Source organism: Hyla sarda, chromosome 1 (genome assembly GCF_029499605.1).
Source record: "Hyla sarda isolate aHylSar1 chromosome 1, aHylSar1.hap1, whole genome shotgun sequence".
NCBI classification, from domain to species: domain Eukaryota; kingdom Metazoa; phylum Chordata; class Amphibia; order Anura; family Hylidae; genus Hyla; species Hyla sarda.
The window spans coordinates 475844352-475869464 of NC_079189.1; the positions used below are offsets into that span (position 1 = coordinate 475844352).

The 25113-nt window shown below is 41.4% G+C and overlaps 1 protein-coding gene across 1 annotated transcript in view; it reads left to right on the top strand.

Moving 5' to 3' along the window:
- SUSD2 (sushi domain containing 2) overlaps window positions 1-25113 on the top strand; it is a 288175-nt gene that overhangs the window by 145255 nt on the left and 117807 nt on the right. The window contains exons 14-21 of the mRNA XM_056537221.1: window positions 95-271; window positions 1076-1280; window positions 4779-4930; window positions 6679-6846; window positions 7053-7227; window positions 9104-9305; window positions 11459-11544; window positions 21640-21908. Coding sequence (XP_056393196.1) covers window positions 95-271; window positions 1076-1280; window positions 4779-4930; window positions 6679-6846; window positions 7053-7227; window positions 9104-9305; window positions 11459-11544; window positions 21640-21908 — 1434 coding nt within the window. The remainder of the gene's footprint in view (window positions 1-94; window positions 272-1075; window positions 1281-4778; window positions 4931-6678; window positions 6847-7052; window positions 7228-9103; window positions 9306-11458; window positions 11545-21639; window positions 21909-25113) is intronic.

The window sequence follows — 25113 nt, forward strand, 5'->3', positions numbered from 1 at the left end:
ACTGGGTTGGCACAACTAAAAATGGCACCGGCCGTTCCCTTACTGTACATGCATTGTAATAGACTGTAATAATTTTATTCCTTTCTTCTTACAGTGATCACATGCGGCTGGCTCGCTCCACCGGCAAATGGCTCAAAGAATGGAGCAAGTTATTTAGCTGGTTCTGTTATCACATTCAGTTGCAACAAAGGTTTTTTGTTATCTGGATCTAAACAGAGAACATGCCAAGACAATGGTACTTGGTCTGGAGAACCAACCATATGTACTCTAGGTATGAGAAGTACTATTTATTCCACATGTTCTCAAGGGCAGTGAGGCTTCTAGCAATAAGATGTCACCATTCAGGATTTTTCTTTGTTATCCAGTGGATACAGGAGATGTATTACCAAGGGACCAAAGATACATAAATAGAGGGGCACAATCTGATATTTAGGTCTCTACAGCGGGGAAGGGACCCAATCTTCTAGGATAATAGGCTCTATAGGGACAAGGTGCTCATTGTATATGTTGCTGAGTTGACCCAATATACCAGCACCAAGAAAAGGGGACCAAATCTATCAGAGGCCATTGGTTCCTAAGGATAGGGGACTAATCTATGAGGGACATAGGATTCTGCAGAAAGGGAAGGGACAATCTAACAGGGACCAAAGGCTTTGTGTGGAGAAGAGCGTAGAGAAAAGCTGACATTTATGTTAGATGTTGGTGCGTTCTACTCTATACTTAACATTTGACTATTTCCTGCAGCTTCACTTTGAACTAGTCCTCCTCTCCTTCTTACTGTTAGGATAGATAGGGCTGTCTGTCTGCTTCTATGAATTGGGACCTGCTAGTCACCACCAGATAATTAATGTAAGTGGCATGGGCAGTAAATTGCAGTAGTGTGCCATGGGCCATGGCAGGAGCCTCTGACAGCAGTAGCAGCCTTGTTTCCTCGATAGTAGCTCTGACTCTTCCAGTATGTTTGTAATTGGTATTATAAGAAAACCTTTTGTATCCTGCCACCTAGAATTTAAAGATCTATATGTAAAATGATTTCTTTTGATTTGTAATATGTTATCATGTGTGTTTTATGTAGCATCTCCAAACTCCTGTGCAAGTCAGTGTGGACAAGTCCTAGCTGAGTGCTCCTGTCATGCAACATGTGAGAAACTTGGCATATGCTGCCCTGACTACAGCTATTTCTGTGTTCGCATTTCTCCGGATTCTGGTTTGCTGATGGGTGGAAGGGATTTTGTCATTGTGAATGTGACCTTTAATACTGGATCAGTAGTGAAATGCAGGTATGTGAAGCAAATAACCCAAGGTAGCACCCCATTTTATGGTTGAGGGCCACTTTATTATTTTGGCCCAATTCTAGGGCATGCAATACAAATTTTGCCTAAGGCTAGGTTTTCACTTGGTGTTTTTATTTTTTCCAACAATGCCAACAAAAATGCCCAAACAGCCGCACTGCGTTATTTTTTTGTGTGAAAAAATAGGCTGTGGGCAGATGTTAGCTGCAGGTCAATAGGGATTTATGAAATGCTATACCCACTTGGCCTTTTTGTTTGTGGCATTTTGCTCACTCCAATTGGTGTGTTTCTGCATTTTTGGGGTCAGAGGCAGCATGCTCATGCGTTTTTTTCTCTGAAATCTTGGCATATTTCTCCCATAGAAGTCTATAAGAGAAAAATGTCATGAAAAACGCAATGTGGGTTATGCATTGGTGTTTTTTTCTAGCGTTTTTACAAGAGTTAAAAAAGTGGTGGACACAGGAACAGTAAAAACTGCAAAAGGAGAAAAAACACAATTTCCACTCAAAGGTAAAAATGCCAGAAAAGAATGCAAAAATACAGGAAAACACAAGAAAATGCAGTGGCAGTTTTTCTGGCTTTTTTTTTTTTTTTTCTTTTAGCCAAGTGGAAATGTGCCTTACAGTGTTCTGGCATTCTTACCTTTATTTCCCATTAAAGGGGTATTGCAGGAAAAAACTTTTTTTTTTATATATATATATATCAACTGCCTACAGAAAGTTAAACAGATTTGTAAATTACTTCTATTAACCCCTTATTCCCAGAATGATTATTCAGAGCATAGGGTTTGGGGTGGGCAATTTTTTTTAGTTTTGGCTATGCTCTGGGTCATCATTCTGGGAACATATCCTGTTTTATGATTTTATGTCCCACTGTACCCCATTTTAGTTATTTAACCTGAGACCGGTGTGCACCCACAGAGCAGATTACGTGAATATATGAGGTATGTCCTTACTCCAAAGAAATGTACTTGCAAATTTACAGTGACATTTTCTCCTGTTATCACTTGAGAAAATGAAAAATTTGGGGTAACCCCAGCATTTTAGTGTAAAAAAATAAAAAAATGTAATGAACATTTATCAAACACCTGTGGAGTGTTAAGGATCACTGTACCCCTTGTTATGTGCCTTGAGGGGTGTAGTTTCCAAAATGGTGTGCCATGTGTTGTTTTTTTCTTTTTTTTTTTTTGCTGTTCTGGCACCATAGGGGCTTCCTAAATGCGACATGCCCCCCCCCCCCCCCCCATTTCAGCAAAATCTCTTTTGAGCATTGAAGTATTGAAGTGTGCCCGCAGTGCATTTGACGTCCACACATGGGGTATTTCCATACTCAGAAGAGATGGGGTTACAAATTTTAGGGGGCATTTTCTCCTATTACCCATTGTACAAATGTAAACATTTTTGGGGAAAAACAGCATTTTAGTGAAAAAAAATCATTTACACATCCAACTTTAACGAAAAGTCATGAAACACCTGTGGGGTGTTAAGGCTCACTCTTCCCCTTGTTACGTTCCTTGAGGGGTGTAGTTTCCAAAATAGTAGGCCATGTGTTTTTTTTTTTTTGCTGTTCTGGCACCATAGAGGCTTCCTAAATGCGACATGCCCCCAAAAAAACATTTCAGCAAAATTTGTTTTTCAAAAGCCAAATGTGACTTCTTCTCTTCTGAGCATTGTAGTGTGCCCGCAGTGCACTTGATGTCGACACATGGGGTATTTTCATACTCAGAAGAGATGGGGTTACAAATTTTGGGTGGCATTTTCTCCAATTATCCCTTGTAAAAATTAAAAATTTGGGGGAAAACCAGCATTTTAGTGAAAAAAAATCATTTACACAAAAAGTCGTGAAACACCTGTGGGGTGTTAAGGCTCACTGGACTCCTTGTTACGTTCCTTGAGGAGTGTAGTTTCCAAAATAGTCTGCCATGTGTTTTTTTTGTTTTTTTGCTGTTCTGGCACCATAGGGGCCTCTTAAATGTGAAATGCCCCCCAAAAACCATTTCAGTAAAACTCACTCTCCAAAATACCACTGTTGCTCCTTCCCTTCTGAGCCTTGTAGTGCTCTCACAAAGCACTTGACATACACATATGAGGTATTTCCTTACTCAAGAGAAATCGGATTACAAATTAGAGGAAGATATCTCTCCTTTTACCCCCTGTAAAAATTCAAAAACTGGGTCTACAAGAACATACGAGTGTAAAAAATGAAGATTTTGAATTTTCTTCTTCAATTTGCTGATATTCCTGTGGAACACCTAAAGAGTTAACAAACTTTTTGAATGTCATTTTGAATACTTTGTGGGGTGCAGTTTTTATAATGGGGTCATTTATGGGATATTTCTAATATGAAGGCCCTTCAAATCTACTTCAAACTGAACTGGTCCCTGAAAAATTCTGATTTTGAAAATCTTTTGAAAAACTGGAAAATTGCTGCTGAACTTTGAAGCCCTCTGATGTCTTCCAAAAGTAAAAACTTGTCAATTTTATGATGCAAACATAAAGTAGACATATTGTATATGTGAATAAATATATAATTTATTTTGGAATATCCATTTTCCTTATAAGCAGAGAGCTTCAAAGTAAAAAAAATTAAATAAAATACTAAATTTTCAATTTTTTCATCAAATATTGGAATTTCTCTCCAAGATATGATTCAAGTATCGACAAAATTTTACCACTACCATAAAGTAGAATATGTGCAAAAAATGGCCGGGTCCTTAAGGTGAAAATGGTCTGGGTCCTTAAGGGTTTAAAAAAATGTACACTCTTAATCCTTCCAATAATATCAGCTGCTGAAGTTGAGTTGTTCTTTTCTGTCTGGCAACAGTGCTCTCTGCTGACATCTCTGCTTGTCTCGGGAACTGCAGTAGAAGAGCTTTTGCTATGGGGGTTTGCTTCTACTTTGGATAGTCCCCGAGACAGGTGTCATCAGAGAGCGCAACTCAACTTCAGCAGCTATAATAAGTACTGAAAGGATTAAAACATTTTAATTGAAGTAATTTTTAATAGAAGTAATTTACATCTGTTTAACTTTCTGGAGCCAGTTGATATATATATAAAAAAGTTTTTTCCTGGATAACCCCTTTAAGGAAGCCCATTACTCTTGTTTTGAATTTTAAGATGTCACAGTCACTATTAATATGGGTTAAGTGCCCAAGATGTGAATTATCTCTGATCCCGGCCATTGCTGTGGCAGGCCGTGTGTCAATCACAGCTCTCCTGCAGGTGATGGCATGGGTGCAGCACAGCAGCTAGTGCGTGGAGATCTATTGGTCCCAGAGCAAAGTTTATTTATTTATTTTTTTGCTGCAAACCTATTGACAATCAAATTCATACTACTACAGGGTTCCATGGTCCCCTGTCTGATCTATAAAGGAAAGTATTATTATTTTTTCTGCCTCGTCTTCAAATAACCCAAAGAACAATACTACATTACAGTTGAAGTTAGGTTCCTATCCATTGAAAGTCACATGTCCTTTTTTCCCCCCAGATTTAATAATGAGATCATTGTAGATGGCTTTGTGGACCTGATCGGCCATGCACACTGCGTGTCACCATTACTGTATGAGACGGGGCGTATTCCTTTCGAATTGTCTGTGGATGGAGGAAACACATACTCTCACTCAGGCACTTGGCTTTCAGGTATTGTATGAAGCCTTTCATTATTCTCATTTATAGCACATTCTCATGCAGCATATCTTCTCTAGAAATTTCTGTGATTTACAACCTAACTAAGATGAACAAAACTGAATATGTTTGTTGCAATAACATGAATTTCTGCAAGTACCATTCCAATGAATGAAACAGTTGTAGAAATTATCGCTATAGATTTGCTGCATGTTAAATTACCTGGTAAGGTCCACATACTATCCCATGAAAATGTTTAAATCTGCTGCCAGTCGGTATTACAATATCATATCACATCCAGATTTAGCTGTACATTTGAAAATTGTCAGCGTGCTTATCTTTCTGCAATGAAAATTTCTGAAGCATATGGATAAGATTTGTTAAATCTTTGACTTTACAAAACATTTTATATACAAAAACTTTGACTTAACCAGTTGAGTAGATACACAGCAGAATTGGACTGGTACCCAGGAATGAGGCAGAGATGTAGTCAGATACAGGCAGGTGTTGGAGGCAGGCGGAACAGGTTCAAGTCAGCAGTCCAGTTGGAGAATAGGAAAGTCTGCACAGTAGAAGAAGCGAAATGCAAATTCAGAAGCCAGGAAACAAACACTGGTCAGGATACATGGATTATCAAGATTGGAAGAGCTCACCTTCACTAGAAGCATAGGGAAATGATGCTCAGGCAAAGGACACTGAGTAGAACACTCTTAAATTGTTATTTCTATGCAAGGATAGGTAGGGGAAGAATTAGTAACATAGTTTGTAATGTTTAAAAAACATTTTTTTTAAAAACAGACAAGGGTCCATTGAGTTTAACCTAAACCCCTATTGTGTTGTCTGAAGAAGGCAAAAAAAAAAATAAAAAATAAAAACATGCGACGGATGCAAATTGCCCCATGAGAAAAAATTCCTTCCTGACTCCAATATGGAAATCAGAGTAAATTTGTGGATCAGCATTCTATCCACATAAATCTAATATCCATACCGTGTAATAGTATATTTTGTCTGAAAAACATCCAGGCCCCTTTGAAGAATCCCCGTCTGTCATGATGGTGAAACCTTCTTTCCTCTAGACCTAGAAGATGTCCTCTTGTCATGTAAAGAATAAAATAAGTTAAATAGACCATGTGGGGCTCGTCTCCTATAGGCCATAGCTGGAATTACAACAAAGCATAATGGTGGTGGCCTGGAGAGGAGGGCATGGAGCAGAGGCATACAGAGGGAGCAGGAGAAACCTGATAAGAGTCAATAGCTGATTCCACTGAGAGCATTACAAGAAGGATGCCATATTGTACTGTGAGCTTTGTTTACATCAGTTGTGGTCAGTGGTCAGTTGTAGTCTGAAAACCACTTTCAGACTGCAATATTAGAAATGCTAATCATCTAAGCATGCTCTGACAGGGGCTATAGGGGTACAGAGGTAGCATTTGCACCCAGCCCTGGACTCCAACCCAAGAAGACACCAGTATTATAGGGAGTACATTGTAGGTAGGGCCTGTTTCAGAAGCTCTGAGCCCTGGAGCTTCAAGTTACATCTCTATGCCCAGTAAAGGTGTTGAAACAGAAGGGGATGCTGGGATGTGAATTTGGAAGCCTAGTCAACTATAGATCTATATAATAAAAGACTATGATCAGTGCAAGATGAGTAAAGCAATACATATGGAAAGTTTATTAATAGTATACATAGAACAACATATTGAATTATAACATAATATGAATATTTTTCAATTGGTGAGTTATATATGTCTATCTTATTACAGTGCATCCTGGGAAGGTGTCAGAATCAGAAAAATGTACTCTAGTGAATGAAACAAAGTGGCAGTATTATGGCACACCCAATTACGAAGGCAGCTTGACTGTTGAATGGAACCCAAACACCTTGAAATCAGATTTAGTAAACATTGAAGTCTGGGGCTACACAGAGTCAGGTACAAATGTCATACAAGTCACGGTTCATTTTTTGTGCCTAAAGTGCCTAACATATCAGCTGATTCCTTTGTAGGGGCTGTCAACTTACGTAGCTGATTTTCTTAGATTGTTACTCAATGACAAATGCAAGAATCTGTTTCCGGCCTCCGTCATCAGTGTACCTTTCGTATACAAAGGTTTTGTGAATAATTGTTTCTGTCTTTAGGTGAGCCATATACTGCCTCATGGTCACCTTCTTGGAAATATCTCTATACACTGGTACAAAAACACATCAATGATGGAACCTTCACATTCAAACCCCAACCAGCAGCGGCAGAATATACAGTCTTTGAATTTGGAAGCCTTAGGATTGTGTCTAGTGAATATAATGATGGAAAGTGGTAAGATGTCTATAGAACATAACCATATAGAACATAACCAGATGGGTACAGAGAATAGATATTATTAGGACTTGGGTATTGAAGCCTCAATTTTGCATTAAGAAATTAGGGTGATCCCAAGATTAAAAGTTATACCCTATTTTACCCAGTTACATGAACAGAGATCGAAAATTCACAAAGTAAATGAAGAGGCAGCAGATCTGCTCAAAGCATGCACACTCCTTCTCCAGTCACACGTGGAAAATTTACTTCAGTTCTTCGTGTTGCAGCTCAACTCCATATCCAAAATCCATATCCAGGGGTCATATAACGGGGTTATCCGTCAAAATTATTTTTTATTTTTTATAAATGTTCCCAGACTGCCTGCCTAATGTAAAACAGCCTGTATTTACCCCCCTTGCTCCCTCAGAGCCTCCGTTATTACAGCATCCAATATCCGTCACACTGCACTTCCTTGGGCTATGGTCAACCAATCACTGGCTAAAGTGAAACTAATATGATGCATTGACCACAGCAGCAGGAGGTGCAGTGTGGCTTTTTAAAAAAACAAACTTTTTAGCAGGCAGCCTGGACAAACTTGTATTAATATATATATCCCTGGGAGTACTACAGCGTTTAGTATCAGGCTCAGCTTGTAAATACAAGGTGACCGGAACTGGAAGCCTTGGTTCCGTTCATAGTGTAGTGGCTGTGCCAGTTTACTGCAGCTCAGTTGCTGTTAAAGTGAAGCTGGAGTGGCACATCATGGCCACTACACAATGTTTGGAACTAAAGTTTTAGCCCTGTTGACGGTATACATCCATGCACTACGGCTCTGCCGAACAGCTGATAGGCCATCAATTAAAATTTCTATGAAAATCCTTCAAAAAGGAATCCCTGACATAACTATTTTTTATATGTATGCTGGACAATATTCCCATATTTTTCCTGTGTTTTTGTAAATTTACAGGTAGTTGGAAACCAAATTATTTTTAAATGAATGTAACTTCACTTTCTAATAGAATGAAAGAACACCTTTCATCATACTGTATGAAATGGAGTAACATTGGGTAAAATGTAAATTCAGAAAATATTAAAGATTTTAGTGGACAGTAAGCTGAGCTGACCTATAGTAACCAGTGCCAGACAGCTGCTACTAGGGCAAACAAGGTTATGAGATACATTTTAAAGGGGTATTCTGGTGGAAAACTTTTTTTTTTAAATGAACTGGCACCAGAAAGTTAAACAGATTTGTAAATTACTTCTATTTAAAAATCTTAGTCCTTCTTTTCTTTTTGAATTTCTTTTTTGTCTTGTCCACAGTTCTCTCTGCTGACACCTCTGTCCATGTCAGGAACTGTCCAGAGCAGCATAGGTTTGCTTTGGGGATTTGCTTCTGCTCTGGACAGTTCCTGAAACAGGCATCAGGTGTCAGCAGAGAGCACTGTGGACAAGACAAAAAAGAAATTCAAAAATAAAAGAATTTCCTTTGTAGCATACAGCTGCTAAAATGTACTGGAAGTACTAATATTTTTTAATAGAAGTAATTTAGAAATCTGTTTTAACTTTCTGGCACCAGTTGATTAAAATAAATTTTTTTTTTTTTCCACTGGAGTACCCCTTTAAGAGGAAAAAAATACATGACAATCTCATCAAGCCCCTAGGCAGACTAGACATAGAAAAGGGTGTACAGTGTGACCAGTATGAATGGAAATGAATTAGTTATTGTCTATACATTTAGGAAAGATCAGTTTGGCAACTACGATATTTCTTTTCTTTTCCTCTGGATCGGCACTGCATGTTATAGACTCCACCTCTTTTTGGGCATTTGAAAATTCACATCCTTTTTTTCAGCATTTTTATTGTGTTTGTAATCACATCGGTCTCTTCTGTTTAGGAATATCCAATCTTTATGGAGTGTAGATCATGCCATGGCTTGGCATCTAGGGGAAGACTTCCGCAAAGATTCTGCTGGATGGGCCCATGATAAATGTCTGAAGTGGCATGAAAGTGACATGAGGCTTCCTGATTTTCTCTCAGAGATCATAGACTGCCCATGCACATTGGCACAATCAAGGGCAGATACGGGCAGGTTTCATGTACGTTATTTCTTTACTGCCAATTCATATTGTTTTAAAGGGGTACACATTTAAGAACATATATACATTCGATTTCCGATTTAATCTTCTGTACACCACCACAAGGGATTTGCAACAAAGTCATCAATATGTGAATAAGGTGTAGACTTTTAGGTTTCAATTCAAGGGTTGGAACAAAAGGAATCACATTCATAGTCTTTCCATCTTCACAGATACAAAAGTAATTTACAGTTGACCTATAAAAACCTTTAAGGTCTGGTGTAGCTGTTACCTTTGTACTTATTATAAGAAATTAAGGAGATAAAAGGTCTGGAGTTAATTCCAAGTATGGAATTCGTAATAGGTACAGTAGCTGCTCTTGGGAACATAGGATATGGGATCCATAGATATCTCAACGCAAGAAAATGCAAGACAATTAGGTACATTTTTTAAGAAAAGGGGAAACACTGGTGAGCTCAGGAAAATCAAAGCTTTAGAAGAGTACAGAACACAAAAGAAGATTAAAGAATTCTAACCTTGGTAAAGAAAACCTACTTACAACATCTAACCAATAAAGAACACAAGGAGGTAGAGTATCATTGTCACAGTCTACAATCAAAAGATATTTATCAGTGTATTGGATCGTGCATCATCAGTAAATATCAGTGACCCAGTTCTGCCAACAGAACTGGGTCACTGATATTTATTGATGATACACAATGCAATACACTGATAAGAACAGATGAGTCCGGTACTGCTGCTCAATCCAAGACCTACTCGTATGATAGACACCAACTCAATATCCTGTAGAACTTCACAGGGGTGCAATCCAGTAAAGGATAAGCAATAGGAAATTCAAGAAGTAAAGGGTGCACTCACCCAGGATACTTGCTGGAAGGAATCTTTATTCACAAACAGCTTAAAAATGTACAGCAGGTAGAAGCAGAGGAGCAACCTCACCGCGAGAGACTGTTTCCTGCACCTGAGGAAGTGCGCTTGGAGCGCAGGAAACAGTCTATCGCTGTGAGGTTGCTCCTCTGCTTCTACCTGCTGTACGTTTTTAAGCTGTTTGTGAATAAATATTCCTTCTAGAAAATATCCCGGGTGAGTGCATCCTTTTACTTCTTGAACTATTTGATGTTTATTGATGATTTGACTGCGGATACTGTAGATGTACAGGTGTAGCAGGAGAAATTCTGAAGTGTATGAAGCTATTCTTTCTGCTAACATCTTACAACGATCACGTTTGAGTATGGAGGCCTTGTGGTGAGGGCTTCAATCCTGCCTTTGCTGTGGGACGACACATTTCTTCTACTGCTGGAGTGCTGATCTGAGAAGCCATCACATACGACAGTCGGTCACCCCTAGAAGGGATAACAGGGACACTAACATGTGTTAACTCTTATAGCGGGGCTTCCCACTGGCATTTTTCATCGGGAACATTTTTTGCAGGAAAATGCTTGCCCACACATAGCAAGGGTCGTCTTTGGGAACCCACAAATGTACAGGATCTATAGGCATAGCTGCAACATCTGTAGGCAAATGTGCTGCAGGATGCCATATGGAACCTGTATGCCTCCATGCCCAACCATATCTCGTCTGGTATCTAGGCTTAACATGGCCCAATATGGTATTAGAGTATCTGTACAATAAACATATCATTTCACTCAATTGATGTAATCTCTTACATATATCATCATTACATTCTCACATTTACTTTAATTTGATTACAACAACTCCTACTTTGTGCATTTTTTGTTGTTGTCAATGAGTGTATATATTCACATTCAGAGGTAAACATGTTACTATAGCTACTTAATAACACTATATTCAGTTTTGGCACTATCTCTTGGCCTTGTTTCAATTGTTTACCTCTAAGCAGGGTTCAAACTTCAACTGGTGTAAAAAAAAAAGGCCTAATAGAAAAAAGCAATAGTGTAGAATACATGTATATACAGTTTAGATGATGGAGGTTGTAGTCCAATTCTCCATTTAATGTTCTTTACTCAGTAACACTGGATTATCATGGAACCGTACCTGCCTCAGTCCTTTTAACCCCCATGATTAGCAAAATGTCTAGTCACAAAATATAAATAGCTGATATGTACATAGAAAATAAAAACACATACAGTGTTTAATCCAAAACTGATGAAGCATTTCTTTTCACATTGCAGCCGGATTATGGATGTGACATTGATTCAGGAAGCGTGTGCACGTATCATCCTGGAGCTGTGCATTGTGTCCGAGGCATCTATGGCAGGTAATATGTATTTCCATGTTCCAGATCACAGTGGTTGTTACAGCAGCGAGGTGGGTGATGTGGGCATTGTTAGGAGAAAATGGTTAGCATACGTGTGTGAAATCATTTTAGATTATGTAGTGATCACAGGACAGATATTTTTCCAATCTTCATGTCAGGCTTGTTACTTGGTCAGACTGAAATGGATGCATATACAAAGCAATGAGTTGTATGAAATGCACAACCAATGTACAGTAGAGTGACTTCAGGCTGTGTTCTTTCCTCCCATAATCTATTAATACATATATGAACATTAAAATCAATGTTATTACCCAGTCTAGTGAGTCAAAAGTTGGGATTTTGATTATTACCCCTAAAGCTTCTGAAAGGCAAAACATCAAAATGTGCTCCAGTTCTCCTATCTAGAGTCTTAGGTGCCTCTAGGCGTGCGATGGATGTTCCTTAACTTTAACATGTGTGTCTTGGAGTAACTATAGCTAAAGCTTCCGGAGCAGCTGCTATGTGGCCCAGAGATTATGGGTGTGAAAACATTGTACCTTTCTGCAGGGAATCACAATTAGGTAGCTATCTGCTATATGGCGCTAATATGTGGGCCTCTTTATATATGGTATTGATATATGGCAGCATAGTCTTAAAGGGGTACTCTGGTGGAAAACTTTTTTTTTTTTTTTAAATCAACTGGTGGCAGAAAGTTAAACAGATTTGTAAATTACTTCTATTAAATCTTAATCCTTCCAGTACTTATTAGCTGCTGAATACTACAGAGGAAATTCTTTTCTATTTTTGGAACTGACCAGAGCAGCATATGCTTGCTATGGGGATATTCTCCTACTCTGGACAGTTCTTAAACCCTTAATGACTTAGGACGTAAATGTACGTCCTGGCGAACTGGTACTTAACGCACCAGGACATACATTTACGTCCTATGCATAACCGCGAGCAATGCTCGCGGTTATGCATAAGACATAAATATTACGTCCTTGTCATGCGCGGCAGGTCTCGGCTGCTGATAGCAGCCAGGGATTCGCCCGTAATGGCTGACATCCGCCATTGCGCGAATGTCCGCCATTTACCCCTCAGATGCCATGATCAATACAGATGACGGCATCTGCAGCATCGCGGTACTTTGCTGCCGCGGCGATCTGATCATCCAGCATGGCAGCCGGAGGTCCCTTCACCTGCCTTCGCTGCCTTCCACGGGTCTTCTGCTTTGGTCTGTGATCGAGCAGACCAGAGCAGAAGATGACCGATAATACTGATCAGTGCAATGTCCTATGCATAGCACTGAACAGTATTAGCAATTGAATGATTGCTATAAATAGTCCTCTATGGGGACTATTAAAGTGTAAAAATAAAAGTTAAAAAAGTAAAAAAAAAAAATTGAAAAAACCCCTTCCCCAATAAAAACGTAAATTGTCCCATTTTCCCTATTTCACCCCCAAAAAGTGTAAAAAAAAATATTTTATATACATATTTGGTATCGCCGCGTGCATAAATATCCCAACTATTAAAATAAAATGTGAATGATACCGTACGGGGAACGCAAGAAAAAAAAAGTCCAAAAATAGCTGCTTATTTATAACATTTTATTCCCCAAAAATTTTTATAAAAAAGTATTAAAAGTATTATATAAGCAAATATGGTATCAATAAAAAAGTACAGATCATGGCGCAAAAAATGAGCCCTCATACCGCCGCTTATACGGAAAAATGAAAAAGTTATAGGTCTTCAAAATAGGTGAATTTTAAACGTACTTATTTGGTTAAACGGTTTGCGATTTTTTTTAAGCGCAACAGTAATACAAAAGTATATTATCATGGGTATCATTTTAATCGTATTGACCCAAAGAATAAAGAACACATGTCATTTTTACCATAAATTGTACGGCGTGAAAACGAAACCTTCCAAACTTTGCAAAATTGCGGTTTTCTTTTTAATTTCCCCACACAAATAGTATTTTCTTGATTGGGCCATACATTTTATGGTAAAGTGAGTGATGGAATTACAACGGACAACTGGTCATGCAAAAAACAAGCCCTCATACTAGTCTGTGGATAAAAATATAAAAGTGTCATGATTTATTGAAGGCGAGGAGGAAAAAACAAAAACATTAAAATTAAATTGTCTGAGTCCTTAACCCCTTAAGGACGCAGGACGTAAATGTACGTCCTGGTGTGGTGGTACTTAACGCACCAGGACGTACATTTACGTCCTGAGCATAACCGCGGGCATCGGAGCGATGCCCGTGTCATGCGCGGCTGATCCCGGCTGCTGATCGCAGCCAGGGACCCGCCGGCAATGGCCGACGCCCGCGATCTCGCGGGCGTCCGCCATTAACCCCTCATGTGCTGGGATCAATACAGATCCCGGCATCTGTGGCAGTGCGCGATTTGAATGAATGATCGGATCGCCCGCAGCGCTGCTGCGGGGATCCGATCATTCAGGACGCCGCATGGAGGTCCCCTCACCTGCCTCTGTACGGCTCCCGGCGTCTCCTGCTCTGGTCTGAGATCGAGCAGACCAGAGCAGAAGATCGCCGATAACACTGATCTGTTCTATGTCCTATACATAGAACAGATCAGTATTAGCAATCATGGTATTGCTATGAATAGTCCCCTATGGGGACTATTAAAGTGTAAAAAAAAAAATGTAAAAAAATGTAAAAGTAAAAGTAAAAAAAAGTGAAAAATCCCCTCCCCCAATAAAAAAGTAAAACGTTAGTTTTTTCCTATTTTACCCCCAAAAAGCGTAAAAAATTAATTTTATAGACATATTTGGTATCGCCGCGTGCGTAAATGTCCGAACTATTAAAATAAAATGTTAATGATCCCGTACGGTGAACGGCGTGGACGAAAAAAAAATCCAAAATTGCAACTTTTTTAATACATTTTATTAAAAAAAAAATTATAAAAATGTATTAAAAGTTTTTTATATGCAAATGTGGAATCAAGAAAAAGTACAGATCATGGCGCAAAACATGAGCCCCCATACCGCCGCTTATACGGAAAAATAAAAAAGTTAGAGGTCATCAAAATAAAGGGATTATAAACGTACTAATTTGGTTAAAAAGTTTGTGATTTTTTTTAAGCACAACAATAATAGATAAGTATGTAATAATGGGTATCATTTTAATTGTATTGACCCTCAGAATAAAGAACACATGTCAGTTTTACCATAAATTGTACGGCATGAAAACGAAACCTTCCAAAATTTGCAAAATTGCTTTTTTTCTTTTTAATTTCCACACAAAAATAGTGTTTTTTGGTTGCGCCATACATTTTATGATATAATGAGTTATGTCAGTACAAAGGACAACTGGTCGCGCAAAAAACAAGCCCTCATACTAGTCTGTGGATGGAAATATAAAAGAGTTATGATTTTTAGAAGGCGAGGAGTAAAAAATGAAAATGTAAAAATTAAAGAGTCCTTAAGGCCAAAATGGGCTGAGTCCTTAAGGGGTTAAGGCCCAAATGGGCTGAGTCCTTAAGGGGTTAAAGGGGTACTCCACTGGATTTTTTTTTAAATAAACTGGTGCCAGAAAATTAAACAGATTTGTAAATTACTTCTATTAAAAAATCTTAATCCTTCCAGTACTTATCAGCTGCTCTTATGATCCGCAGGAAGTTCTTTTCTTTTTGAATTTCCTTTCTGCCTGACCACAGTGCTCTCTGCTGACACCTCTGTCCATTTTAGGAACTGTCCAGAGCAAGATAGGTGTTACGCCGAGCGCTCCAGGTCCCCGCTCCTCCCCGGAGCGCTCACGGCGTTTCTCTCCCTGCAGCGCCCCGGTCAGACCCGCTGACCGGGAGCGCTGCACTGACATTGCCGGTGGGGATGCGATTCGCATAGCGGGTCGCGCCCGCTCGCGAATCGCATCCCAAGTCAGTTACCCGTCCCGGTCCCCGGCTGTCATGTGCTGGCGCGCGCGGCTCCGCTCTCTGGGGCGCTCGCGCGCCAGCCTCTGAGATTTAAAGGGCCAGTGCACCAATGATTGGTGCCTGGCCCAATTAGCCTGATTAGCTTCCACCTGCTCCCTGGCTATATCACATCACTTCCCCTGCACTTCCTGGCCGGATCTTGTTGCCTTGTGCCAGTGAAAGCGTTTAGTGTTGTCCAAGCCTGTGTTACCTGATCTCCTGCTATCCATATTGACTACGAACCTTGCCGCCTGCCCCGACCTTCTGCTACGTCTGACCTTGCCTCTGCCTAGTCCTTCTGTCCCACGCCTTCTCAGCAGTCAGCGAGGTTGAGCCGTTGCTAGTGGATACGACCTGGTTGCTACCGCCGCAGTAAGACCATCCCGCTTTGCGGCGGGCTCTGGTGAACACCAGTAGCCACTTAGAACCGGTCCACCAGCACGGTCCTCGCCAATCCCTCGCTGACACAGTGGATCCACAACCTGTAAGCCGAATCGTGACAGTAGATCCGGCCATGGATCCCGCTGAGGTGCCGCTGCCAAGTCTCGCTGACCTTACCACGGTGGTCGCTCAGCAATCGCAGCAGATTGCCCAACAAGGACAGCAGCTGTCGCAGTTGACCGCCACGTTACAGCAACTTCTGCCTCTGCTACAGCAGCAACCATCTCCTCCGCCAGCTCCTGCACCTCCTCCGCAGCGAGTGGCCGCTCCTAACCTCCGCTTGTCCCTGCCGGACAAATTTGATGGGGACTCTAGACTCTGCCGTGGATTTTTGTCTCAATGTTCCCTGCATATGGAGATGTTGTCGGACTTGTTTCCTACAGAACGGTCTAAGGTGGCGTTCGTAGTGAGCCTTCTTTCAGGAAAGGCCTTGTCTTGGGCCACACCGCTCTGGGACCGCAATGATCCTGCCACAGCCACAGTCCAGTCCTTCTTCGCTGAAGTCCGTAGTGTCTTCGAGGAACCAGCCCGAGCTTCTTCTGCTGAGACTGCCCTGCTGAACCTGGTCCAGGGTAATTCTTCAGTAGGCGAGTACGCCATCCAATTTCGTACTCTCGCTTCCGAATTATCTTGGAATAACGAGGCTCTCTGCGTGATCTTAAAAAAAGGCCTATCCAGTAACATCAAGGATGTGCTGGCCGCACGAGAGATTCCTGCCAACCTACAAGAACTTATCCATTTGGCCACCCGCATTGACATGCGTTTTTCTGAGAGACACCAGGAGCTCCGCCAGGAAAAAGACCTAGATCTCTGGGCACCTCTCCCACAGTATCCTTTGCAATCTACGCCTGGGCCTCCCGCCGAGGAGGCCATGCAAGTGGATCGGTCTCGCCTGACCCAGGAAGAGAGGAATCGCCGTAGGGAAGAAAATCTTTGTCTGTACTGTGCCAGTACCGAACATTTCTTGGTGGATTGCCCTATTCGTCCTCCACGTCTAGGAAACACACGCACGCACCCAGCTCACGTGGGTGTGGCGTCTCTTGGTTCGAAGTCTGCTTCTCCACGTCTCACGGTGCCCGTGCGGATTTCTCCTTCTGCCAACTCCTCCCTCTCAGCCGTGGCCTGCTTGGACTCTGGTGCCTCTGGGAATTTTATTCTGGATTCTTTGGTGAATAAATTCTGCATCCCGGTGACCCGTCTCGTCAAGCCGCTCTACATTTCCGCGGTCAACGGAGTTAGATTGGATTGCACTGTGCGTTACCGCACAAAACCCCTCTCAATGTGCATTGGACCCCATCACGAAATGATTGAATTTTTCGTCCTTCCCAACTGCACCTCTGAGGTCCTCCTCGGTCTGCCATGGCTCCAGCTTCATTCTCCCACCCTTGACTGGACCACCGGGGAGATCAAGAACTGGGACTCTGCTTGCCACAAGAAATGCCTCTCCCCCCCCTCCCAGTCCCGTCAGGCAAGCCTCAGTGCCTCCTCCTACACCTGGTCCCCCCAAGGCTTATCTGGACTGTGCCTTGCCTCCTCATGGCCCCCGTCCTGGTGACACCCTGCCCCGTGCCAAGCTTCACCCTCTGCCCTCCCTCCCCATTCCCACTCCTGCTGTACTGCCTGCCTTTGAGGATACCCTACAGTCACTCCCGGTGTCCTCGTCCCGTGTGAAGCAGTTGCCGGACAAAAAAAGGGGGAGACCTAAGGGGGGGGGGTACTGCTACGCCGAGCGCTCCGGATCCCCGCTCCTCCCCGGAGCGCTCACGGCGTCTCTCTCCCTACAGCGCCCCGGTCAGACCCGCTGACCGGGAGCGCTGCACTGACATTGCCGGCGGGGATGCGATTCGCATAGCGGGACGCGCCAGCTCGCGAATCGCATCCCAAGTCACTTACCCGTCCCGGTCCCCGGCTGTCATGTGCTGGCGCGCGCGGCTCCGCTCTCTAGGGCGCGCGCGCGCCAGCTCTCTGAGATTTAAAGGGCCAGTGCACCAATGATTGGTGCCTGGCCCAATTAGCCTGATTAGCTTCCACCTGCTCCCTGGGTATATCACATCACTTCCCCTGCACTCCCTGGCCGGATCTATTTGCCTTGTGCCAGTGAAAGCGTTTAGTGTTGTCCAAGCCTGTGTTACCTGATCTCCTGCTATCCATATTGACTACGAACCTTGCCGCCTGCCCCGACCTTCTGCTACGTCTGACCTTGCCTCTGCCTAGTCCTTCTGTCCCACGCCTTCTCAGCAGTCAGCGAGGTTGAGCCGTTGCTAGTGGATACGACCTGGTTGCTACCGCCGCAGCAAGACCATCCCGCTTTGTGGCGGGCTCTGGTGAACACCAGTAGCCACTTAGAACCGGTCCACCAGCACGGTCCACGCCAATCCCTCGCTGACACAGTGGATCCACAACCTGTAAGCCGAAACGTGACAATAGGTTTGCTATGGGGATTTGATCCTACTTTAGACAGTTCCTAAAATGGACAGAGGTGTCAGCAGAGAGCACTGTGGTCAGGCAGAAAGGAAATTCAAAAAGAAAAGAACTTCATGTGGATCATACAGCAGAAGAAGAAGTACTGGAAGGATTAAGATTTTTTTTAATAGAAGTAATTTACAAATCTGTTTAACTTTCTGGCGCCAGTTGATTAAAAAAAAAGTTTTCCAGTGGAGTACCCCTTTAAAATGGACAGAGATGTTAGCAGAGAGCACTGTGTTCATGATGTCCGAAGAGAGCTCTGAGTTCCAAAAAGAAAATTATTTCTTCTGTAGTATTCTGCATCTAATAAGTACTGGAAGGATTAAGATTTTTTAATAGAAGTAATTTACAAATCTGTTTAACTTTCTGGCACCAGTTGATAAAAAAAAAAAAGAAAAAGTTTTTCACTTGAGTACCCCTTTAAGTGCTTCCATATGTAACATAGTACCATCATTTGTAAGGTTGGAGTAAAGACAAGAGTCCATCAAGTTCAACCAAAAACCCCACTGTGGGACTGTGGTGTCCCGGAGTCACCTTTAGCTACTCTGAAAGGTCTCCAGCTCTGTCCCAAGTCTACCACGACACGCACCCCTGTGAAGACCCCTGAAGTACACACTTACACATTGGAAAAATGCTAGAACAGAATAATAGCCCTACCTCAAACCACAGGCAGTAAGAAACAGATGCAGGGAGTGCAATCCCGACATACTATGACTTAATCCGAGATGCTGAAGCGTATCAGAGAATAGCCGCCGGGATCCATGTTAGTAGTCTCCCCCTTCTGGCTATGGGTCATGTGTTTCTCCCTATATGTTTAACAGTTCCCTATAACCTCATATGTGCATGGGTATACCTATAGCCATAGCAGCTGCTATGCGGGCCAGAACTAAATTGTGCCATTTGTATGTGGGTTCTATCATATATAGTGCTGTTATTTATCTGATATATGATGTTATTATTTATCTGATATAGGGCAATAATTTTTTCATATATGATGCTATTATTTATCTGATATATGGCACTATTATTTATACATTTAGCGATTGCTTCTTATGCTGCTGTTCCAGTTGCCTTTATTAGGTGGTGGAGCTTATTACATTTGGTTTTGAGGCACTATAAAACCTAGTTACATTACATTGGGAGTAATAACTATGGCAGAAGCAAAGCAATGTTAGGAGTGTGGTAAATGAAGGAAAGATCACAATTCACATTGTATTTCCTTCCATCTTCTGAGCTAGTGGGTAAAGTCTGTTTTGTGTTGCAAAATACAGGTAACACGTTATCACTAGATCTTCTTGCCTAACACAACAAAGTTACAGATCAGTCAAGGTCACAATGCTACAAGCAGTGATTTTAGCTGTGTTTGGGCTGTATATTGTAGTGGTTTTCACAAAGATCAAAGTCTGTATGGTCAGACAGTTAAAGGGAATCTGTCAGCACATATCTATAATATACAAACACTGTCAGGTGACAAGAACATCAAACATACCTTGCCAGTTTTGATGGATTTGCCACAACTTATTATGATTTTTTCCCCAGAGCTGCTTAAGTGCTGCAGCATAGCATGAGATTTAAAGACAAGGCTTGGCACTGCAGGCCAAGCCTTGTAGGCCAATCAACCAGGAGACAAGCAATACTGCGGCACTTAAACAACTTGGCCCCACCTCCTTGACTCTTCAACGAGGGCAGAAAGATATGTTTAATACTGCTGTCCTGAGCCCTATCTGACGGCATCTCATGTTACACTGCTCAAAAAAAATAAAAGGAACACTTAAACAACACAATGTAACTCCAAGTCAATCACACTTCTGTGAAATCACACTGTCCACTCAGGAAGAAACACTGATTGACAACAACCCAGCAGCAGGACTGCTACCTCTGCCTTAGTGCAAGGAGGAGCACTGCCAGAGCCCTGCAAAATGACCTCCAGCAGGCCACAAATGTGCATGTGTCCACTCAAACGGTCAGAAACAGACTCCATGAGGGTGGTATGAGGGCCCGACGTTCAGAGGTGGGGGTTGTGCTTACAGCCAAACACCGTGCAGGACGTTTGGCAGACAACACCAAGATTGTCAAATTCGCCACTGGCACCCTGTGCTCTTCACAGATGAAAGCAGGTTCGCACTGAGCACATGTGACAGACGGGACAGAGTCTGGAGACACTGTAGAGAACATTCTGCTGCCTGCAACATCCTCCAGCATGACCAGTTTGGCGGTGGGTCAGTAATCGTGTGGGGTGGCATTTCTTTGGGGGGCCCGCTCAGCCCTTCATGTGCTTGCCAGAGGTAGCCTGACTGCAATTAGGTACCGAGATGAGATGCTAAGACCCTCTTATGAGACCATATGTGGTGTGGTTTGCCTTGGGTTCCTCCTAATGCAAGACAATGCTAGACCTCATGTGGCTGGAGTGTGTCAGCAGTTCCTGCAAGAGGAAGGCATTGATGCTATGGACTGGCCCGCCCATTCCCCAGACCTGTATCTGATTGAGCACATCTGGAACATCATGTCTCGCTCCATCCATCAACGCCACGTTGCACCACAGACTGTCCAGGAGTTGGCGGATGCTTTAGTCCAGGTCTGGGAGGACATCCTTCAGGAGACCAACCGCCACCTCATCAGGAGCATGCCCAGGCATTGTACGGAGGTCATACGGGCACATGGAGGCCACACACACTACTAGTTAGATCAGCCTGTAGTGGGGTTTTCCACTTTGATTTTGAGTGTGACTCCATATCCAGACCTCCATGGGTTGATAAATTTGATTTCCATTGATAATTTTTGTGTCATTTTGTTGTCAGCACATTCAACTATGTAAAGTCGAAAATATTTCAAACGATTAGTTCATTCATTCAGATCTAAGATTTGTTATCTTCGTGTTCTCTTTATTTTTTTTTTTGAGCAGTGTAGAAATATGAGTTGACAGATTCAGATACAAGTGGCATTGTCAGCAATCCAATAAACATAGTATTAAACAGTAATCCAGAATAATTTTATTAGTGTCTGTAAATCAATAGCACCATGACATGGTAGAAATGTCTAAGAATAGATGATTTCATCCTGAAGTACATGTTTAAATTTGTTAAAATAGGTATTTGACACTTACCCAACCACTTGTACTTTGCAGGGAAAGGTTTGAGTGGTTCTTTGGATGAATGCTATGGTTACCTGGCCTGTTACTGTTACAATAAAAATTATGACTCAAAGTATACTGAATAAATATGGAAATATTAATAGTAAGAGATTTTTTTTTTAATTGTTTTTCTTTTGCCAGTCCTAAGTATGCAGCGGGGCAGCAGTGCTGCTATGATGAAAGAGGAATCCAGGTCCTTACTAGTGACTCAGTAGGGGGTAGCACCCCTGACAGAGGTCATGACTGGGGATCCCCTCCATACAGAAAGCCTCCCAGAGTACCTGGGTTCTCCCACTGGCTGTATGATGTTATCAGCTTCTATTACTGTTGTCTATGGTCAGATAACTGCCAGTACTACTTAGAACTCAGACCGTCCAGCGACTGCCGCACATACAGGCCCCCAAGAGTCGGTGAGTAATGATATATCAAAACTATACTGGTAATAAAGAACAAAGAATGATTTTACAATAATGTCCTGTATAAAGTAGAATTATGGTCTGTTCTATCAGGTTTCCATTTCTCTCTAATGGCCAATATAGCGTAGTCCGCTGCTCACTTAGTGTAGTACAGATACATTGTGAACAAAAGAAAGTCCAAAAGAACAGAGTATTTTAGTGAGCTGAAGGATGAGGGCATATACAAAGATTCTAGGCCACTATTTGTGATTTCAAACAAAAAGATGTGCACAAAATTCAATGAAAATCAGAACTTACAACAAGTCTATTCGCCAGACATAATACTATCATTAAAAGAAATGAATCCTGGCTAAAACATAACTTTTATTAGTCATTAAAACTCCTTATAATCAAACATTCATGTATAGTCCAGACATATATATATATATATATATATATATATATATATATATATATATATATATATATATAATCCTAGTTAAATGTCTGTATGAACTTGGCATAGGTACAGGTAACTGTACAAGGAAATGGGAACCACATGCCAGGAAGATACACTCTTGCTCTTTCTAGATCCACACGAATGCCCCATGCAAATGTTTCCTTAAGACCAGGGGTACCCAGTACAAGACTCTCAGTGAATATGTTTTCTTTCTGCTAGACTTTTTTTTTTTTTTTTTTAACAATTCCAAGTACTTCCACCAGCTCAGGAGCACAGTGATGGGAACTCTATGGCTCCCTCTTATACTAATTTGCTCCTGGACTGGTAGGAGAGTTCCATCATTTCTGGAGAGGAGGATAGCAGCTGGAGCCCCCAGATCATCTACTGGCGGAGGTTTATAGATGACATATTGGCCCTCATTTACTATTCTAAACCCAACCTCTTTTGTCGGGTTTTTTTGTCGCATCTTTGTCTGCGTCATGTCGCAGACATCGTGCGCCAGTCTGCGACACGATGCAACATTTTTTCCCGACGGACCCGATGTGGATTCTCCCAAACCCGAAAAAGGGGCGTAACCCGACATTTCTGAGCTTTCCCACGTATTTATAAAGGTTTCCAACCCGAATTTGTTGTATTGTTGTGGATTTTTTCCCGACAGCTCAGAGGAGTTGGAAACCAAAACCAACAAAACCCACGTGCGACAAACAGGATGCGACATAATAATAAATACCAGGGGAAAAAAGCAGTCGGGTAAGAAAGCAACATAGACTTACAACCCGATTTTCTTAGTAAATGAGGGCCATTGTCATTGTATGATCTAGAATTGAGGAGAACTTTTAAAACTATATTGGCTATCTGAATCAAAATCATTATGTATGAATTCCTTTTTTTATGTTTTCATTGGGAGGAGTACATATAGGAAGGCCACAGCAATGAACTATTCATTAAGATTGGAGAATCAATATCCCCAATCCTTAAGTAGGGACAGATAAAAAAAAGAAAAAAAAGAAAAAGCTGTCCCTACTGAAGAGGTTGTTTTTCATAATCTGGCACCCAAGATTGTGACCGCAAAGAGTCTTAAAGGATAGTGATAACAAGCTGATTAGTGGGTGTATGACCACTGGCACCTCCTACTGATTACAAAAATGGAGGAAATCTGATCCCTGGATAAGTAGTGTGCACCGTGTATCTTTGCCCTGTGTTCCATTCCTTCTCTATGGAACTGCTGAATATTGCCGAGTGCTGAACTCAGCAATGTTTGGAATTTCCATAGACAGTGAATGGAACAATGGTATTATTGTATTATTGTAAAGTACGTGTATGTATGGAGATTAGTGATTTGATCACTTAGCACTGCATGGTTGTTTCATCGTAGTATGGATAGTATATTATTATATTATAATATTTTGGTGGTGGCACTGTCTAGCATTGTTATTTAGCTTTCTGTATGGAACTGTCCCTTGGATAAGCATCTTATATGACAAGTGGGCAATTTATGTATATATATATATATATATATATATATATATATATATATATATATATATATATATAGTTATGTGAACATTGTATGAGTGTATAACTGCAGCCCATAAGGGAGGAACAACAGATGTTATTGCAATAGGCATAAAACAACCCAAGTTGGTTCCATAGCTGCATAGGAGAAAAGTTCTAGCTTGGCAGGAATGCAGGATTTCAATGTTCTTCTGGCTCATATAGGAGAGCAGAAATTTGTTGCATGTACATTTAAACAGTTCAAATATGGTCTATATGTGTGTGTGTGTTTGAGATAGAACTATATATTTAAAGTTTTTCAAATGCATATGCCTTTTATTGTTAAGGCTTGGAACTTGCGTACAATACAGTATGCTTCTATGTACAAAATAAGAAGTTCTGTACGTGCACGGATTTTGCCTTCCAGATACTTTTGTTTACAACATTATTTGGGGAATAATCCTTGCTAGTTGGTTTTCTGAAGCCATGTCGCCATCTAGTGTAAAATTAGTATATTGCATGTTTAGCGGAAAGTAAAATATGCCGTGCAGTTGTCGTTGAAATTTAATGTATATAATGAAATGGAAATTTAGTGGGTAATAAATTCCAACCATTTAGTGCTAATAAAACTGAAATTTCATATTACGTTACAGATGTATCACGCAGATGGTTCAACACATCACAAATGACTTTTCTCGTAATTTTCCTGAGATTTTTGGAAATATGGCAAGCAGCCTATTGATTTAAACCGACAAACTCAACACATAAAAGCAAATGCTGGCATCATTCATAGATATCGCTGGGAACTTTATATCCTAGTATTAAAAGCTAACTGATGACCAAGGATGCGGGTGAAAAGAATGATGCTGAGTGATGGGAATAGCATAATCCATGTAGTACATAGTCCATTAGATAGTCAGTGCAACTACATGGACTGGTTTCACCCAATAAACCAATGTTTCCCAACCGGTGCTCCTCGGGCTGTTGCAAAACTACAACTCCTAGCATGCCTGGACAGCCTATGGCTGTCCGGGCATGCTGGGCGTTGTAGTTTTGCAACAGCTGGAGGCACACTGGTTGGGAAACACTGCTATAAAGACTGAGCAATGTCATGAGTACACAAATATTCAGGCGCAGTATAATGAGTACACAAGTATTACGTACTCATGCTGTATATTCTACAATACTACTGTATACACTGTATATAATACACTATATAATGTTAAGATAATATAACTGTTCTTAGCATTTATTAACATATATCAC